Consider the following 19,128-nt stretch of genomic DNA (forward strand, 5'->3'; position numbering starts at 1 on the left):
ACCCCATTCAATAAACTCCAGTGGCTCCCTATCACCTACAGGATCAAATACCAAATCATCTGTTTGGCATTCAAAGCCCTCCATAACCTAGTCCCCTCCTACCTTTCCAGTCTTTTTATACCTTCCTCCCTGATACATACTCTTTAATCCATTGACATTGGCCTCCTGGCTATTCCACAAATGAGACATTCCAACTCTCAGTTCTGAGTATTTTCTTTCTTTTTTTAAATTCAATTTTATTTTGTTTTCAGTTCCAATTTCTCTCCCTCCTCCTCCTCTCTCCTCACTCATTGCGGAGGCAAGAAAAACAAAACCCATAACAAACATGTATAGTCAAGCAAAATAAATTTCCACATTAGCTATGTTCAAAAAAATAAGCAAGAAAAAGAAAAGACGAAAATATTTTTCAATCTTCACTAAGTCCATTAGTTCTCTATCTGGACATGGATAGCAAGTTTCATCACGAGTTTGGGGCATTTTCTCTGGCTGACCCTTATTCCCAGAATGTTCTCCCTCCTCAGTTCTACCTTTTGGCTTCCCCAGCTTCCCTTATGTCCCAACTAAAATCTCACCTTGTGAGATTTTTCCCACCCTTTTTAATTCTAGTACCTTCCTTCTGTTAACTATTTTCTGTTTATCTTGTATATAGCTTGTTTGTACATACTTGTTTGCTTGTTCTCTCCCCCATTAGATTGTAAGCTCCTTGAGAGCAGGGACTGTCTTTTGCTTCTTTTTGTATCTCTAGTGCTTAGCACAGTGCCTGGGACATAGTAGACCCTTAATAAATGCTTACTGACTGACTACTCTATCCCTGGCCTCCTCTCCCTCCCATTCCCAACCCTAATTAGAAAAAAAAAAAAGAAAAACAAAGCCTTTGTAACAAATATGTGTGTATATATTTATGTATTATATAATTATTATATAGTATATATAATTATGTAGTTATTACATATAATTATAATATATAGTTGTATCTTACATAATTTTATATATGCATATATATAAAATCAAACAAAACAGATTTCTATATTGGCCAAGACTGAAAATACACAATTTACTCTTCATCTTGGATCTTTCCTTCCTTCCTTCCCTCCTTCCTTTCTTTCTTTTTCTTCCTTCCCTCTTTCCTTCCTTCCTTCCCTCCTTTCTTTCTTTCTTTCTTCTTTTTTTTCTTTCTTCCTTTCTTTCTATTTTTCTTTCTTTCTTTCTTTCTTTCTTTCTTTCTTTCTTTCTTTCCTTCCTTTCTTTCTTGTTGTTTGAGTCTTCTTGTACAAAATTATTAATATGGAAATGTTTTACATTTTTGCACATGTATAAACTATATCAGATTGCTTGCCATGGTGGGGCTGGGGGAAGAGATAGAATTTGAAACTCAAAACTTTAAAAAAAATCCACCCAAATCTTAAAAACTTGTTTTAACACATCATTGGGGAAAATTTTATTTTAAAAAGTGTATAATGCTGGTTGTTAACATTTATCAGCATACCTCTGAATAGCTCTAGAGTTGAAAGGGACCTCAGAGGTGATCTAATCTATACCCTCAATCCCATCCCCTCCCACCTTCTGCAATAGTCTCTCCACACTATTATCCCTCCTCTTTCTCTCTAATCATCATTCTCTCCCTATGTACTGGTTCCTTCTCTGCTGCCTGCAAACATTCCCAAGTCTCCCCAATACTTACAATACTTACTCTCACTAGATCCTCGTACCATCCCCACTAGCTATGATCCTAGATGTCTCCTCCTTTTCTGAGCCAAACTCTGGAAACATTGTTTGCGTTTATTGACTCCATTTCCTCTCTTCTCACTCCCTTCTAACCACCACCCCCGCCCCCGCAATTGGGAAAGCAAGCTTGGATAGAGAGAGTAAGAGAGAATTGGATAGATGGCTGAGTAAAAAGTGAGGGAGTGCCATGAAAAGGAGACTGAGAGAAGGCTCAGAAATAGGAGGCCCAGGCCCTGGAGAAAGAGAGGGAAGAAACGTTTATGAAATGCCTACTGTGTGCCAAGCACTAACAAATATTATTTCTCTTGATCCTCACAACAACCGTGTGAGGTAGGTGCTCTTATTATCCCCATTTTACAGATGAGGAAACTGAGGCAGGCAGAGATGGTGACTTGCCCAAGATCACATAGTTAGTAATTACTTGTCTGAGGGTGGATTTGAACTCAGATCTTCCTGACTTCAGTCCCAAGGCTCTCTGGAACTGTTCCATGTCACTCCATAGGTACACCAGACAGATCCTGCTGCTGATTGTAGGAAGGGGAGCTAGGGAATTACCTGTCTCAGCAGTGAAGATGATCTTGTCTGTGCCTGCATGGAAGGGCCTGTCGAAGTTCAGGGTGATGACGAAAGCCTGAGCCCTTCGAACAAACAGTCTCTCAGAACCGATCTCAGAAGTGTGATGCTCTTTGTTGTTCCTTGGGCTCTGCAGGTTCAAGGATCTCAATCTTAAGACTGAAAACAGGGGAATTAAAGTTATTAATAATAATTGATATAATAATATTAATAAATATAAAGTAAATATAATATAAACAAATATAAATATAAAATAAATAATAATGATGCCTATTATACACATAGCACTTTACAGAGCAAGCACTTTCACGTATATTGTGAGTTCAGATCTAAAGCACAAGGTCTAATGATGTCTCTTCCCTGCTCAAAACCTTTCAGGTGATCCCTGTTGCCTCTTCCTCATTTAAAACTCCAGTTTATTTTTCCAGGCATCTACCTCTTTTTTTTTGCCCAAGGCAATCAGGATTGAATGAGTTGGGTCACACAGCTAGTAAGTGTCAAGTGTCTGAGGCTGGATTTGAACTCAGGTCTCCTGGCACTAAGGCTGCCGCTCTATCCACTACACCACCTAGCTGCCCCTAATTACTCCATTTTCCAAACCAAACTACTAGCAGTTCGCCAAACTCTACTGCGGAGCCTTTGCATAAGCAATTGCCCATGCCTAGGACTCCTCCTCACCTCCACCTTGTCTCCTTTCTAGGCTCAACTCAGATGCCATGCCTCTATGAGTCTTTTCCTGGATCCATCGATTATTGGTATACTTTTTCCCTCAGTCAATCAATAAGCATTTCTCAGGTACCAGCTATATGTCAAGCACTTTGCAATTCACCTTCCTAAAAGCAGGGATTGTTTTTCATTTTTGTCCTTATAACCTCTCAGTGCCTAGCCCAATACCTTGTATAGTAGGTGTTCAATAAATTTTTGGTATATTATATTGAATTTCACTTAGATCTTTTAAAAAGAGCTTAACGCATATCCTTTGCTTTTTATACTACTTCTCTGAAGAACCCTCCCTTGTGAAAAAGAAAAGCACCCAAGTAAAACTGATCGACAGTATGACCACATCAAATGGCATATGCGATGCTCGAAACTCCTACCAAGAAAAGGAATATTTCATCTTTTCTCTGGGATCAAGATAGTCACTGCATTGAACCTGTGGTCAGCTACCTTTTTGTCAGTGGTGGGATTCAAATGAATTAACAACAAGTTCTCCTCTGAACTGAGCCAAGGCACATCCCTACCCCCTGCCCCCACAACTGCCAGTAACATGGCAGGGGCAGGCCTTGCCCTGCCCCCACCACACCTCCCCAACAACCATTCTTGAACTAAAGGTACTTAGGTACCGGAAACAGTACCCAAATTTAGGTATTGGTTCTACAGAACTAGTGCAAACCAGCTGAATCCCATCACTGCCTTTAGTGTTGTTCCTATTTATGTTATTATAATCACTGTGCATATTGTTCTCCTGGTTCTGCTTTCTTCACTTTGCATCAGTTCATATGGGTCTTCCCATGATTCTTTGAATTCCTCCTATTTGTTGTTTCGAGAACATTGCAGAGTTTCCTAAATGACATTTACAATCCCCCAGAAGAGCTCAGCCTAATAATACTCACAGGAAAGACCTCTTGTTCAGACCATGGTACTAAATTGAATAGGATCTTATTGATCTGGTCCATCAGCACCTGTACCTTGCACAATTATTTGGGTCCAGAATTGCACAGAGAGAAGAGAATGGGCTTGGTTGTCTTTGGGTAACTGTATGGTTCTCTCAATGACCTTAATTTTCTTTCTGAAACAAAGGTGTATCTTTCTAACACCAGTATTCTTCAAGCAATGTTCTATGGCTGCAAATCACAGAATGCTGCAACATCTAAAGAATGATAAGTGGTAATTCTATTTCCACAACATCTCTTGGACACTTATCTTCTGTGCTCACGAAGCCACCAACCTAGTTCGGGCCCTTATCATCACCTTTTATTAGACTATTAAAAGAACTTCCCATTTATCTCCCTGCCCCTGGTCTTTCCTGTCTTAAATCTATCCTCCATTGCAACTGCCAAATTAATATTCTTAAGCTGCAGGTCTGAACCAGGAAAATATTGTATACAGAACAGCAATATTATATACAGCAATATTATAAGGACACTTGACTGTGAAAGACTTAGCTATTCTGATCAATGTAATGATCCAAGACAATTCCAAAGGATTCATGGTAACAAAAAAAAAGCTACCTACTTTCAGAGCCTAAGCTTGTGCAGACTGAACAGAGTGCAGATTCAAGCATGCTTTTTTACACTTTATTTTTCTTGCTTTTTTGCCATTTAGCTAACATAGAAATGTATTTTTCATGACTTCACAAGTATTACAGGTGTCATATTGCTTGCCTTCTCAATGGGTGGAGGAGGGGCTGGAGAAGGGACAGCATTTGGAACTCAAAATTTAAAAAATATTAAAAATAAATAAATAATAGAAAAAATAATTTTTAAAGGAAATAGGGAGAAAAAATAAAATGCAGGCCCAAGAATGTCATTGCCCTATTCAAAAAAAATTTAGTGGTTCCTTATTGTCTCTAGGATAAAACACAAACTCTTGTCTGGTGAAAATCGAGAAAATCAAATTGATTCTATACTGTACATCAATTTCATTTTGTATCATTCCTGCCATTTTGTGTAATACCTGAATCACATTTTATTTGTCTCTAATCTAAGCTTTCCTGCTAATCACTGTATTATTCTTGTGTCAAAGAAATCTGTAATCCTTAAAGGATGCAGGTGAATGCAAGCCAGTCTGATCTGTTATCTCTGCAACACTAACTAGCTATGCAGGAGGACATAGCAACAAGATGGAAGGAAGGGTTGTTGCTAGCTTTGCATTCCAAATTTCCAGCCAATCATATTATCCCCCACATCAATGATGCTTCAGACTTTGTAACCAATCATACTGTTTTCACCATCTATGATGCTTCAGACTTTGTAGCCAATCGTATTGTTTTCCCATCTATGATGCTATCTTCTAGTTTTTGGATTCTCCTTATAGCCATAAAAATTATCTGTCAGCTCTCAGTTAGGGTCTTTTTGGCTTACTGAGGAGCTAAAGATCCCTTTTACTGGTAACTCATAGCCTTAGCAATAAATTGAATGTGCTCAGAGCTTTGCGCCTCAGTTTACCTTAATTTCTAACAAGATGCTGGAATCACAGGTTCACAATCTGTCTCCAACCTGTCTGACTATTTCCTAACACCAACACCCACATCACCAAGCTATGGTCCAACAAAAGGTTGTCAAACAGCCTGTATTGCTACTTTCAACACTCCTGCCTAACCAGATTAAGATATATTAGGAAATATTTAACAAAATAAATAAAAATAGCTAGTTAATGAGTGGTTTCCTATGTCAATATGTGGTCTGCAGAGATTCTCATGTATGATTTAGTGGTCTAGCATTCTATTTGAGTTTGATACCACTGGTGCAAACAAAACGCCTATTTACTATCTCCCTTTCGTAACATTCCATCTCTTAACTTTATTCTTTTGCGTAGGCTGCTTCCTCATACCTGGTAGGCCTTCTCTCCCCACTTCCCCTTTGTAAAATTTCCAACTTCCTTTAAGCACAGCTCAGATGCTACCTCTTATAGGAGACCTTTCCTCATCCCTGCAATTGTTCGTGTTGTCCCCCCAACCCACCCACAAATTAATTTGTATTTACCCTGTAATATTATGCACTCATCTGTGCATAGGCTGTTTCCTCCCAATAGAGTGTAAGCTCCTTGAAGGAAAAACCCCCAGTACCTGACACATAGTAGATGCTTAGTAAACACTTACAGAAATGAGTTAGATTGGGTCCCCTAAAGAACGATTGAATTGCCAGTTAATTTATGGAATTATTTATTGATATTTTGAGACCCAGAAAAAAGGGAAACAACTCTTGGAGGAACACAAAGTTCAGGTAGGGTGCGTACCCTTGCTTTCTACCCATGAATTCATTGCTCCTGGCTTGTAGCCTATAGCCTATAGTCTCAGTCCTGGTGTTCCCAATTTATAACTAACGGAATGGGACCTCACCGGGGTCTGTCTCGGTTGAATGGGAGGCAGGCACACCTAGTTTTCTGGATACTAGATGGAAAAGATCATGATGGCAGCAAGTAGGGCGTAATGTGTCGATCACACTTCAGTAAGGCACCAGGCCCAGGGAGGCAGAGGGCAGTGTTCTGCTGGTCTTACTGGACATGTCTGGAGCTTATCTGAGGCTTACAGACCATAGGCAGTTAGCAGGATTGAGGGACCCTTACAGTAAGGCCTAACTGGTTTCGCCTAATTTAGCACATAGTTTCAGGATGTGGCCTTAGTTAATTTATGAGACATTTTCCATTGTCTCCTATGCTCCCCTAATTTATGGGAGTGACTTTTTTATTGCAAAACTGTTATGCTCCTTTAATTTATGGGAGAATCTGTAAGTGACTTATAGGTTCCTGTTTACAATATTACTTCCTACTATTGTTACTTCATATTATCTACATCCAAACTTACTTATTATACTAATTAGAAGGGGAGGTAGTCAGGGGAAACAGGACAAGATACAATTTTAACATAGTAATGGTGGGATTTTGGGTGAACTTAATAAACAGGCTTCAAGATATTACCAGTGACAGGTATCATAAAACAGATGTGGGATGAAAAAGGAGGCAGATTGCAGTGAGAATGAGGAGCAAGAGAAGGGCAGCCTGCATGTCGCAATGGTCCTTGTATAGTATTAAAGAGATGCTGAGCAAGACAATCACACACTTCTAACATTGGACTGACCATTACGGAAAATTAATGGGAAGACATGAACAAAAGTCACAGAGAATGCAAAGACTGGGCTGGATTACAGTTTTCACCACTGGAGGGAGTACCTACATTGATGAGCTCTCAAATCCATTGATAGGCAGAAGAAATCTATTTCCGTCCATATTTGTTAATGGCATTGGTCTACGATTTTCTTTCTCAGTTTTGTTTGATATAGTGATCCAAATCTTACTTTGTTGTTTCGGTTGTGTCTGACTCTTAGTGACTCCATTTGGGGTTTTCTTGGCAGAGATACTGGACTGGTTTGCCATTTCCTTCTCCAGCTCATTTTCCAGATAAGGAAACTGAGGCAAACAGGATTAAGTGACTCGCCCAAGGGCACAGTGGCTGAGGTCTAATTTGAATTCAGGTCTTCCTGATTCCAAGCCTGGTGCTTTATCCACTGTGCCAACTAGCTATCCCCAAATCTTATTAGCCTCATGGAAAGAAATAGATGACTTACTATTCTCTATGTTTTGTGCCTACAAAAGCATATCAGATACTTGTTGACTGGTCAACATGCATTTATTAAACATTTATTATGTGTCCAGCACTGTGTTGGACACTTACATTTTATTGTTTTGTTTTTTGTTTTGTTTTGTTTTTTTGGGCAGGGCAATTGAGGTTAAGTGACTTGCCCAAGGTCACACAGCTAGTACATGTGTCAAGGGTCTGAGGCCGGATTTGAACTCCTCCTGACTCCAGGGCCAGTGCTCTACTCACTGCACCACCTAGCTGCCCCTGAACACTTATACTTTTAAAGTGACACTGGCCTCCTTGCTGTTCCTCTAAGAAGACATGCCATATCCCAACTCCAGGCATTTTAATTACTGTCTTCCATGCCTGAAACTCTGTCCCTCCTCTTCTCCACCTCCTGGCTTTTCTGGCTTCATTCATGTCTCAACAAAAAATCCCCCTACCATAAGAAGCCTTTCCTAGTTCCCCATAATGCTAGTCGTGTCGTCCCTTTGCTTAATCTCTTACGTATCCTGTTTGTACAAAGTTGTTTGCATGTTCTCTCTCTTATTAGACTGTGGTCTCTTAAAGAAAAGGGACTATTTTTGCCCTTCTTTGTATCCCCCATGATTAGCAGAGTGCCTGGCACATAGTAGGTGCTTAATATAAATGCTTATTGATGACTGACTGCCTAAAAGTTTGCTGGACTTCACTTGTGAACATATTTGGGTCTGGAGTCTTCGCAGAGCAGCTCTTTAAAATCCTGACTGATTTTTCCTTCTGAGATTAATTTATTTAGGTCACTCAATTTTTGCTTTCTTAATTTTGATTTTCTGCAGGTAATCCTCCTTTTCTTTTAGATTCTCAAATTTATTAGCATGAAGTTGTCTATATTCATTTCTAATAAATTTCTTGATTTCTTTTACCTTTTTTGAGAACACTTTTTTCTCATCTCTAATTTTGGTGATCTTGGTTTGCACGCTTCTATTTGAAACTAGATTTACTAGTTGCTAAGCAATTTAGTTAAGTCTTTTTAAAAGTATCTCAAATTTATTTCAATTTTTTCCTTACTTTTAATCATTTGTCTTCAACTGTGAAAAACTTGGATCAATACATATAATTCCAAAGCACTCATGATGAAAAATGCTATCCACATCCAGAGAAAGAACTCATGAAGTCTGTGTTGATCGAAGCAAAATTTTTTTCACTTTATTTTCTTGCTTTTCTTTTTGCCATATGGCTTATGTGGAAATGTTTTGTATGATTCCACATGCATAATTAATATCACATTGTTTACTCTTATAATGGGTGGGGAAGGAACAGGAGGGAGAGAATTTGAAACTCAAAAAATTTGTTTAAATGAACGCTAAAAATAAATAAATTTATTTTAAAAAGTTGTTTATTTTACAATTGTTTAATTATATTTTCTTACTTTTAATTGATCCCTGTCCTAATGATTACTTCTTATTTTCTGTTTGTGTGGATTTGATGGTTCATTCCCTTTTTTAGTTATTTAATTTTCTCTCCTATTGAAGTAGGCATTTAACACTATACACTTTTCTTTGAGTAGCACTTTGGCCACACCTTGAAGGTTTTTATGTGTAGTTTCTGTATTGCCGTGATTTTTGTTCTGCTACTCTTTTTATAATTTCTTGTTTTGCCCAGTCATTCATTTCTTAGTTTCCACATGGACTGGCACCTTTTAGTCATCGTACCAATATTTGTGGCAAAGTTTCACAGGATCATAGGATTTAGGGTTGGAACCAGGGAACTTAGAGACCACCTTGTGCAAATGTCTCATTTTCCAGAGGGAACTAAGGATTAGGGAAATGACAATGGCCTGTCCTAGGTCACATGGGTGATAAGTAGAGGAGCCAGGATTTTAACCCAGGTCTTCTGACTCCAAATTCAATATTCTAGCTGCTATACCCTATTGTCTCTTGTTAATGTGTTATGGTCTGAAAATCCCTCATTTTCAATAATTCCCTAGAGTATGGTCCTGGAGTAATGGTCCATGACCATTTTTTTAAGATGTAAGTTTTGGGTGTGCTAGAATTAAATTCAATAAATATTCATTGAGCACCACTATTAGACACTGGGGATAAAAGACAAAAGGAAAATAATCCCTCTACTCAAGAGCTTACCTTCTACTAGAGAGGAATACAGGTACAGCAACAACAAAATCAATCATCAAAGTTGAACTGAAAAGTTATGACAGACGTAGCCTCAAATAAAGGGAAAGGAAAGAGAAAGAGCATGAGCATTTATTATGCACCTGCTGTGTACCAGACACTGTGCTAGGTGTTTTATGAACATTTGGACACTGGGTATGGAACACAGGATATAATATCAACTTTTTTCTACCTGTTGGTTAGTTTTGATGAAATTTTTAAAAAAAATTCTATGTTATAAAAGATAGCTCTCTGGAATGCGGGAAAGAAGAGGGCTACATTGAGAAATGTAGGTGATATAAAAATAAAAGATGTCAATAAAATGTATATTTTTAAAATACACACACACACACACACACACACACACATACATACATATACTCCCAATGTTTTCGTTTCCTTAGGATGCTCTCTCTTCAGATCCAATGCCTTTTTTTAATTCTTATCTTCCTTGACCCCTTCTCAACATTCAATAGTATTTGACTACCCTCCCCTCTACCCTACACTGGCTCATTTCTCCTTCAAAAAAATATCATACTCTTTTATCCGGCTCCACAGAAGAAAGTGAGGCTGGTGACTTTGCACAGCACTGCCTCACTTAAATCCAATTCAATTGCAAGTCACGGCATCACTTCTCTGATGTCATGGTCCTCTTCAAGAATGAAGAACAAACAACAACAACAACAACTCTCCTATCTCTCCTTCTATCTCTCTAGTTACTCTTCTAACTCCTCCTCCTCTTTCTGATCCCTTAAGGTAGTTCTTCCCTGACCTTGACCTTCTCTTTTCTCTCTACTCTCTTTTCTTCCCTTCCTTCTTTTTCATGACTATGGTTTCAAATACTGCCTTTATGTGGATGACTCCTGAATCTATATTGCTAGTCCTGGGCTCCATCTCTGACTACTTACAGAACATGTCCAGCTGGATGTCCCACCATCACCTCATATTCACCAGGTCTCGAAATGAGCTCATTATATTTTCCTCTATGATCTTCCTCCTTCTGATCCAGCTCTGGGTCTTCCTACTCCTCTCACCTTAGGCAGAAGGTCCTAGGCCCTAACAAGAGGATAAGATCTGGACAGTCCACTAGCCTGACATCCTTTCAGTTGAACACTTAGTTCATCTTCTCATGAGGACTTTCCCTACAGAAATTTCATTTGTTTCAGTCATGTCTGAATCTTTGTGACCCCATTTGGGGTTTTCTTGGCAAAAATACTGGAGTGGTTTTCCATTTCTTTCTCCAGCTCATTTTACAGATGAGGAAACTGAGGCAAACAGGGTCAAGTGACTTGCTCAGAGTCACATACACCTAGTGTCTGAGGCCAGATTTGAATTTAGTAAGATGAACCATCTATTGGCAAAGTGGATAGAATGCTCAGTCTATAGTCAGGAAGATTCATCTTCCCGAGTTCAAATCTGAACTCAGACATCCCTGGGCAAGTCACTTAACTCTGTTTGCCTCATTTTCCATGTCTGTAAAATGAGCTGGAGAAGGAAATGGGAAACCACTCCAGTATCTACAGAAATTACACCTTGGTGGAGGGGGAAAGCGTAAAGGTAACTTTGATCTGGAGGCTACATTCAGTTGGACATAAGGCAATCCCTCCTCCTTGCATCCAGGAAGAATCACATCCATGCTGCATTTTTCCCTTCCACGCTTGAGAGAGCAGAATGAAAGGGTAGATTGAGCTCTTACTCTTCAGAAGATTTGTGTTGTATTTTTTAGTTCCACTTAAGGTAATTACCCATTAGGCTCACTGAAGTGCCTTTCTTATTAAGTAGAGTATATAAGGAAGAAAAAGGGTGGAGCTGGGAGAAGAGAAAAGAAAGCCAAGAGGATACTAAAAAGGGAGAACAAAGTAGGAAGTCATGCAAGACCAATCAGTGGAAATGTGCAGACAGCCAGGGGCCATCCTCAACAGGGAATGGTACACCCGAAACTGAGTGGAGTAACATAGTAAGAAAAGCAGTATTCCCAGAGAAGCATGAGAGTAAAAGGAATAAAAGGACAGAGGTTGGAACTAGATCAATATTTTCCACTTGATGGCAAAGAAGTGAGGAACTTCCCTTATTAATGCAGATTTGCTCTTTCTTTGCGATTTAAGAGCTAACCTAGAGCATTGAAAGACTGAATGATTTGCCCAGGATCACACAGCCAATATGTGTCAGTGGCTGTGTGAATGAAAACGTGTGCAATTCATCATCATCATTACCATTACCAGAAAGGCTATATTAACCACTTGCCTATACATGGTGAGGTATGAGGGGTGAAGAACCTGCAGCCTGGAGGCCATATGTGGCCCTCTAGGTTCTCAAGTGTGGCCCTTTGACTCAATCCAAACTTCACAGAACAAATCCCCTTAATAAAAGGATTTATTCTGTAAAACTTGGACTCAGTCAAAAGGCTGAACCCAAGGACCTAGAGAGCCAAATGTGGCCTTGAGGGTACAGGTTCTCCACTCCTGTAGGCACTCTACAAGGTACCAGGCTTTTTTGGAACTGTCCTCTGGGAGACTAAGATCAAAGACAGTCTAACCTTTGGGAATGTGCTTTCATTTGTCATTTCTAGATCAACCAAAGAATAATTGAGGAAATGTGGCATTCATCATGATGTCTACTATAATTGAATAGAATAATTGACTGCTAAGATGGAGATGTAAGCCCCCAAAAGGTATCATACCTACCTCTGAGAAGCTTTCAGTCTAGGTAGGTGGTGGTGGTGATGGGGAGATAATCCATTTAAGAAAATTAATGGACAAAATCATGTCTAGCCATCAATTACATATCCTCTTCTGGAGCTACATCTCCCAGAAGGTTATAAATTAGGGATTTTTCAACACTTTAAAAAAAATTTTTAAAAATTTCAGAAATGAACAGATGTTAAATAAAATGACATTATCACATACATGAAATAACAGAAAAAGAGGATCATACATGAAATTGTATAGCTTTCTTATCTTGTAAATATGTAATACACTCAACATGTAACTTTCAAAGTTATCCTATTTGCTGTTATTTTTGGAATTCATTATATTCTTTCCTGTGCATTTTGAAATATACATAACCACAGTCTATACTCACATGGATTGTCATAAAGGACAGATTGAAACATGAATAAAAATTAGAGAAATGTGTGAATTAAATAGACCATTAACATCACAAGTAATCAAAGAAACAAGTACATAGCTTGGAGAAGCCAATTTGAGAGATGGAGGTGGCAGGAAGACATAGGAGTCATCTGTCTGAACAGGTAAAGTCATCATCTAGTTATTTGCTACCTTGTGCAAACAGTGACTTTGTTGTTCCTGCTTGTTAATTAGGCTGATTGGGGTAGGGGTGGAGGCATGGGAAGAAGCAGAGGGAGCCCAGATCAGGGCTGGCAGTGTGGGGAACACTGGTGAGGCCTGGGATGGAGGGAGGCGATGGGTGATGGATGACACCTGGTAGGAGTAACAAGAACGGCAGGAGCTAGAGGCAGGTAACAATCTTTCCTCTTGGACTAGAGGATGAGCAGTGAGATAATTCCAGGCCTAGAGGACAGCCAATGATACATAGCACAAGGAACAGGAAGGCCGGTGTCACTGGATCTAAGAGTACCTTAGGAGGAGAGTAAGGTAGAAGACTGGAAAGATAGGAAGGGGCCAGTTTGTGAAGGGTTTTGTATGCCAAGGGGCAGCTGGGAGGTGCAATGGATAGAACACCAGACCTGGAGTCAGGAAGACCTGAGTTCAAATCTGGCCTTAGATACTTAATAGCTGTATGACCCTTGGCAGGTCACTTAACCATGTTTGCCTCAGTTTCCTCATTTGTAAAATAAGCAAGAGAAGTATATGGCAAATCACTCCAGGATCTTTACCAAGAAAACTCCAAAATCAGGTCACAAAGTTGGACACAACTGAAACAACTGAACAACAATGTATTTATTCAACAAACAACAAACATTTATCAGTGTTTGCTATGTGCAAGTTCCCAAACTGATACAAAAATAAAATGACATAGTAATGCCCCCAAGAAATTCTGCTGTTGATGAGGATGGTGGGTGGGAGAGAGACCATGCATACCAATAAGTACAGAACAAGGTAGAGAATAATAAGGGGAATAAAAGATCTAGACAAAGTATTCAAAATATTTGAGGAGAGAGAAAACACTTTCAGCCAAAGTGATTGGGGAAGGCTGTACAGGAGATGGAAGAAAGCTTTTGTTATTCAGTCTTATCCAACTCTTCGTGACCCCATTTCAGGGTTTTCTTCTCAAAGATACTGGGGTGGTTTGCCATTTCCTTCTCCAGCTCATTTTACAGATGAGGGAACTGAGGCAAATAGCAGCTTGTCCAGGGACACACACAGCTAGTAAGTGTCTGAGGCCAGAGTTGAACTCAAGAAGTTGAGTCTTCCTGACTCAAGGACTGGTGCTCTATCCACTGTGACGCCACCTAGCTTTCCCAGCTAGGAATGAAGTTTAGAAATTTGAAATGCAAAGATGAAGAGGGAATAAACCATAAGCTTCTTGAAGGCAGAACTGTTTCCATTTTGTCTTTGCCTTCCCAGCACTTGGCACAGTGCCTGGTGCATGGTAAGCGATTAATAAATGCTTGCTGATTGATTGAGCAGATTCCAGACATTGGGGATAGATTGTACCATCCTCATTAATCTACTCACTATTTCTTTAGAAATCTGCCTACCCTTCTCTCACTCCATTTACCCAATTTCTAATGAATAAAATAATTAGCATATAGAAGTGTGGCACCTGCCAGGGGATCCCTAACTATCTGATGACCTTTCCTCCCGATCTATCTTTTTACCTGGGGCCCATACCCAGTCTTTCTGACCTATGTCTTGCCACCGATGACTCTGGAGGAGAGAGTGAGGCTGGTGACTTTGCACAGCTCTGCCTCACTTAAATCCAATTCACCTACAAGTCAAGACATCACCCTCCTGAAATCACTGGTCTTCTTCAGGAACAAAGGACAAACAACAAAACAACAGTCTTTTTACCTTATTTTTCCTGCTCATTACAACCCACATACCCTCTCACCCACTTATACTCTTTTTCAATCAGCCTCCTTCTTTCTCACTTTTTCTCATTCACTCCACCGCTTTTTGTTCTCTTTTTTATTGTACACTGTCCCTCTTAAAATAGATTTTTATGGATACTTTTGTTTTTTACATTGCCTAGATTTCCCTCTAGATCCTTCCCTCTCTTTCCTCGCAGAGAGCCATCCTTTACAAATAATCGTTAAAAAAAATCAGCAAAGCCAATCAACACATCAAAAAAATCAAATGTTACCTACTGTGTTCCCACTGTCCTTACTAGGTCCTTCTTCCAAATTTTTATTCTAGTTTTATTATCATTTTAGTAAATGCTTGTTGATTGACCAATAGCTCTCCTGGATTTCTTCCTTTCACTTTTTATTTCTACTCCTTGTTGCATCTCATTCAGTTTGAGGACTTCCCATTTTTTTTCTCCTTCCTTTTTAATCTCACTGCTTTAAAAATGTGGATTTGTGAGGGTTGATGTATAGGAATGTGTATGTGTGAATTATATGCATAAATTTGTGTATGTGAATGTGTGTGACTAAGGATGTTTGTGTCTGAATATTTAGGCTTATACACAATGGCTTTCCACTTCCTATAGCATAAAGCCCAAAGTCCTTGGCCTAGCATTCAAGGTCATTCACAATTTGATCCCAGCCTACCTTTCTAACTTTATCTTCAGTCTGACCTGTTTGCTTATTGTTCCCCAAATATAGCATGTACATCCCTATCTCTGTGCTCTAGTTCATTCCCTCCCCCTTCCCTCAGCGTATTCAAATCCTACCTGTCTCTCAAGGCCCAATTCAATCTAAAAAGTGTTGTTCTAGTTTCAAATTCAAAGGTCTTTTTGTCTATACAACATATTTGGTGGCTCAGTGGTGCAGTGGATAGAGCAGCAGGCTTAGAGACAGGAAAACTCATCTTTCTGAGTTCAAATATGTCCTCAGATACTTACCTTCTATGTGACTCTGGGAAAGTCACTTAATCCTGTTTGCTTCAGTTTCTTCATCTGTAAAATAAACTAGAGAAGGAAATGACAAACCATTCCAGGATCTTTGCCAAGAATGACTCCTAAATGGGGTCATAAAGAGTCGGACATGACTGAAAGATGACTGAACAACAACACGTATTTGGCACTTGTGATGTTAAAACAAAAACAAAACAAAAACTTTTGTGGTTTTCTACACCTCTCCTACACTGCAAAAGGCTGTCTCTGCTCTAGACATGCCCTTTCTTCTGCCTGGTACCCCTCCTTTACCTCTTTTCTGGAACTTTCTAACATAGAGACTACCAGTTTCCTAGCTAATTGGTGACATCTTGCCTGTGATATCAAAGTTGGAAACCTTGTCCATTCCATACTCTTGACCCTCTCTCTTATTAGCGAATAGCTTTGTTATGAGGATTATGAGCATACCCAAACTGAACTGGGAGGAGTAGGATTCAAATTACCTGGGTCGTTGTGGTTTGTCCTTCGTTCTCAAAATGGACCATGACATCAGGAAGATGTTGCCATGACTTGCAAGTGAATTGGATTTGAGTGAGGGAGGGCTGTGCAAAGTCATCAGCCTCACTTTCTCCTCCAGAGCCACCTGGGTCCGGTGGCCAGATATAGATCAGGACAACTGAAGATGGCCCAGGATGCAGTAGTAGACCTAGGCCTTTTAAAGCTAAGGTCTTTTGGAGTTCTCACTTTGACTGAAGCACTGGATCCAAAGGGAATGTCTTATTGGGTCATTTCTATCCTTCCTCCTCTTTCCTTGGCTTAAAGATGATCTCACCTAGGCCTGGATGACCCTTGCGTGCTAAGTCACAGACATATCCTTTACCTATGGAAGTTTGGTTGTATCCTTGACCCTCCTGTGATTATGATCCAGACACAGGTGTGCATAGATTGTGACCCTTATGTGCCCGCATACCCCTTGGCGCTTCCCCCAAGGAATCCAGATCTCCTCTTTTCTTGCCCTCCTCAACATGAGTTTCTCATGTTACTAAATACCTTCTCTTGTGTGTTACAAAATGAATCAAATTGCTTTCAGCATCATCGGCTGGTTTGCTTTATGTATGAAAATCTCTAAGTCCCCAAAAGGAGCTACAATAATCATGCTTGCTGTTTGTAATTTTGCAACTTTCAGTTTCGGCTAGTTGTTACCTCTTCTATTTACATTGTTGCTATCATTGTGAATATTGTTTTACTGGATTCTATTTGCATCAATTCATGTCTTTCCATGCTTCTGTGTATTCATTACATTAATTTAAAATATTTACAACATAGTAATATTCCATTGGGCAGGTGGCCCAGTGGATGGAGTCCTGGGTCTGGAGTCAGGAAGACTCACCTTCCTGAGTTCAAATCCGGACTCAGACAATCACTAGCTGTGTGACCCTGGGCAAGTCACTTAACCCTGTTTTCCTCAGATCCTCATCTGTAAAATGAGCTGGAGAAGGGGATGGCAAACCACTCCAGTATCTCTACCCAAAAAACCTCAAATGGCGTCACAAAGAGTTGGACATGACTGAAAAATAACCAAATAACAATAATATCTAATTATATTTATGTATCACAATTTGACAGCTAGATGGCACAGTGGATAGCACTTGAGTTCAAATCTAGCCTCAGACACTTACTAGTTATGTGACTTTAGACAAGTCACTTAACCCTGTTTGCCTCAGTTTCCTCATCTGTAAAATGAGCTGGAGAAGGAATGGCAAATTCCTCCACTCTTTGCCAAGAAAATTCCAAATGAGGTCTTGAAATGTCAACAGAACTGAAACAACTGAATAAATCAAAATTTGTTTGGCCTCCCTCCAATGATGGGCATTGGTTTTGTTTCTAGTTTTTTGCTACCACAAAAAGAGCTACTATAAATACTTAGGCTGTACTAATTCATAGCTCCACCAACAACGCATTAGTATGCTTGTCTTTCATAACTCCTCCAATACTTATTATTCATGTCTTAGATTATCTTTGCCAATTTTCTGGGCATGAAGAAAAACTTCAAAATTGTTTTGATTTGCATTTCACTTATCAGCAATTTGGAGCATTCTTTCCTTGGGTTATTATTGGTTGACAATTCCTCTTTTGAGAACTGTTCATATCCTTTGACCATTTCTCTACTAGGGAATAGTTTTTAATCATAGATTTCTCTTAGCCATCTACATATGTTACACACCAAATACTTCTCAAAGAAATTTAATACAAAAAAATTTTTCCCAGTCAGCAGCTTCCTTTCTTATCTAGATGCAAAACTTTTATTTGTGCAACAGCTTTTGAATTTCACTTAGTCAAAATTATCTCTTTTGGTTTTTATAATTTCCTCCATCCCTTGTTTGGTTAAGAATTCATCTCTTAAGAGGCAGCTAGGTGTTGCAATAGATACCAGCACTGGAGTCAGGAGAACTGGAGTTCAAATCCAACCTCAGACACTTACTAGCTGTGTGGCCCTGGGCAAGGCACTTAAACCCAACTGCCTCAAAAAAAAATCATCTCCTACCCATTGATGTAAAAGCTACATGACTTGTTTCTCTTCTACTATCTTTATGGTACAATTCTTAATATTTATGTCATATATTCATTTTCAATTTATTATGGAATATTATATAGGATATTGGTATAATAAAAAGATTTGTTCTATAAAACTCGGACTCAGTCAAAAGGCCACACTTGAGGACCTAGAGAGCCACATGTGGCCTCGAGGCCCCAGGTTCCCCACCCCTGGATCCTAATATCTGCAAGACTATTGTTGTTCAGTTGCTTCAGTCATGTCCAACTCTTCATGGCCCCATTTGGGGTTATCTTAGCAAAGATACTGGAGTGACTTGCTATTTCCTTTTCCAGCTCATTTTACAGATGAGAAAGCCGAGACAAACAGGGTTAAGTGATTTACCCGGGGTCACACAACTAGAAAGTGTCTGAAGCCAGATTTGAACTTGGGTCTTCCTGACTCCAGTCCCAGTGCTCTAATCACTGTGTTACCTAGCTGCCCCTGCAAAACTATAACCCTGCTCATTTTACAAATGAGTTAAGGGCCAAAGATATAAAATGACTTTCCAAGGTCACTTCAGAGATAGTAAGCAGCAAAGGAAATTTCAATCTAAGACCTCTGACTCCAGATGTAGTGCTCTTTCCTCTCGCTCTCCCTTATACTTTGAACATTCAAACATCCCAGACCTTACGTCTGCTCTGTCTGCTTCAACTCGCTCCAGTCTCTTCAAGCCTTTAGAAAATTGAACAGTTGTGAAGCATCTCTTCGTAAGTCATCAGATTAACCTGCTTCCTTAGTGCCCTAATCCAGAGGCAGTTTGGTATAGCAGACAAGGTCCGACGATCAGGAAGACCTGATTTCAAGTT

The 19,128-nt window shown here is 39.5% G+C and overlaps 1 protein-coding gene across 1 annotated transcript in view; it reads right to left on the minus strand.

Annotated features, from left to right (window-relative positions):
* The window catches only part of TGM7 (transglutaminase 7), a gene marked incomplete at its 5' end in the record, with an annotated part of 32,937 nt that extends 30,476 nt beyond the window's left edge, over positions 1–2,461 (minus strand). Inside the window, one exon of the mRNA XM_036736799.1 lies at positions 2,281–2,461. Within this exon, the coding sequence (XP_036592694.1) occupies positions 2,281–2,461 (181 nt within the window). The remainder of the gene's footprint in view (positions 1–2,280) is intronic.
* Between the last annotated feature and the right edge of the window lie 16,667 nt (positions 2,462–19,128).

This window comes from Trichosurus vulpecula, chromosome 8, assembly GCF_011100635.1.
Source record: "Trichosurus vulpecula isolate mTriVul1 chromosome 8, mTriVul1.pri, whole genome shotgun sequence".
NCBI classification, from domain to species: Eukaryota; Metazoa; Chordata; class Mammalia; order Diprotodontia; family Phalangeridae; genus Trichosurus; species Trichosurus vulpecula.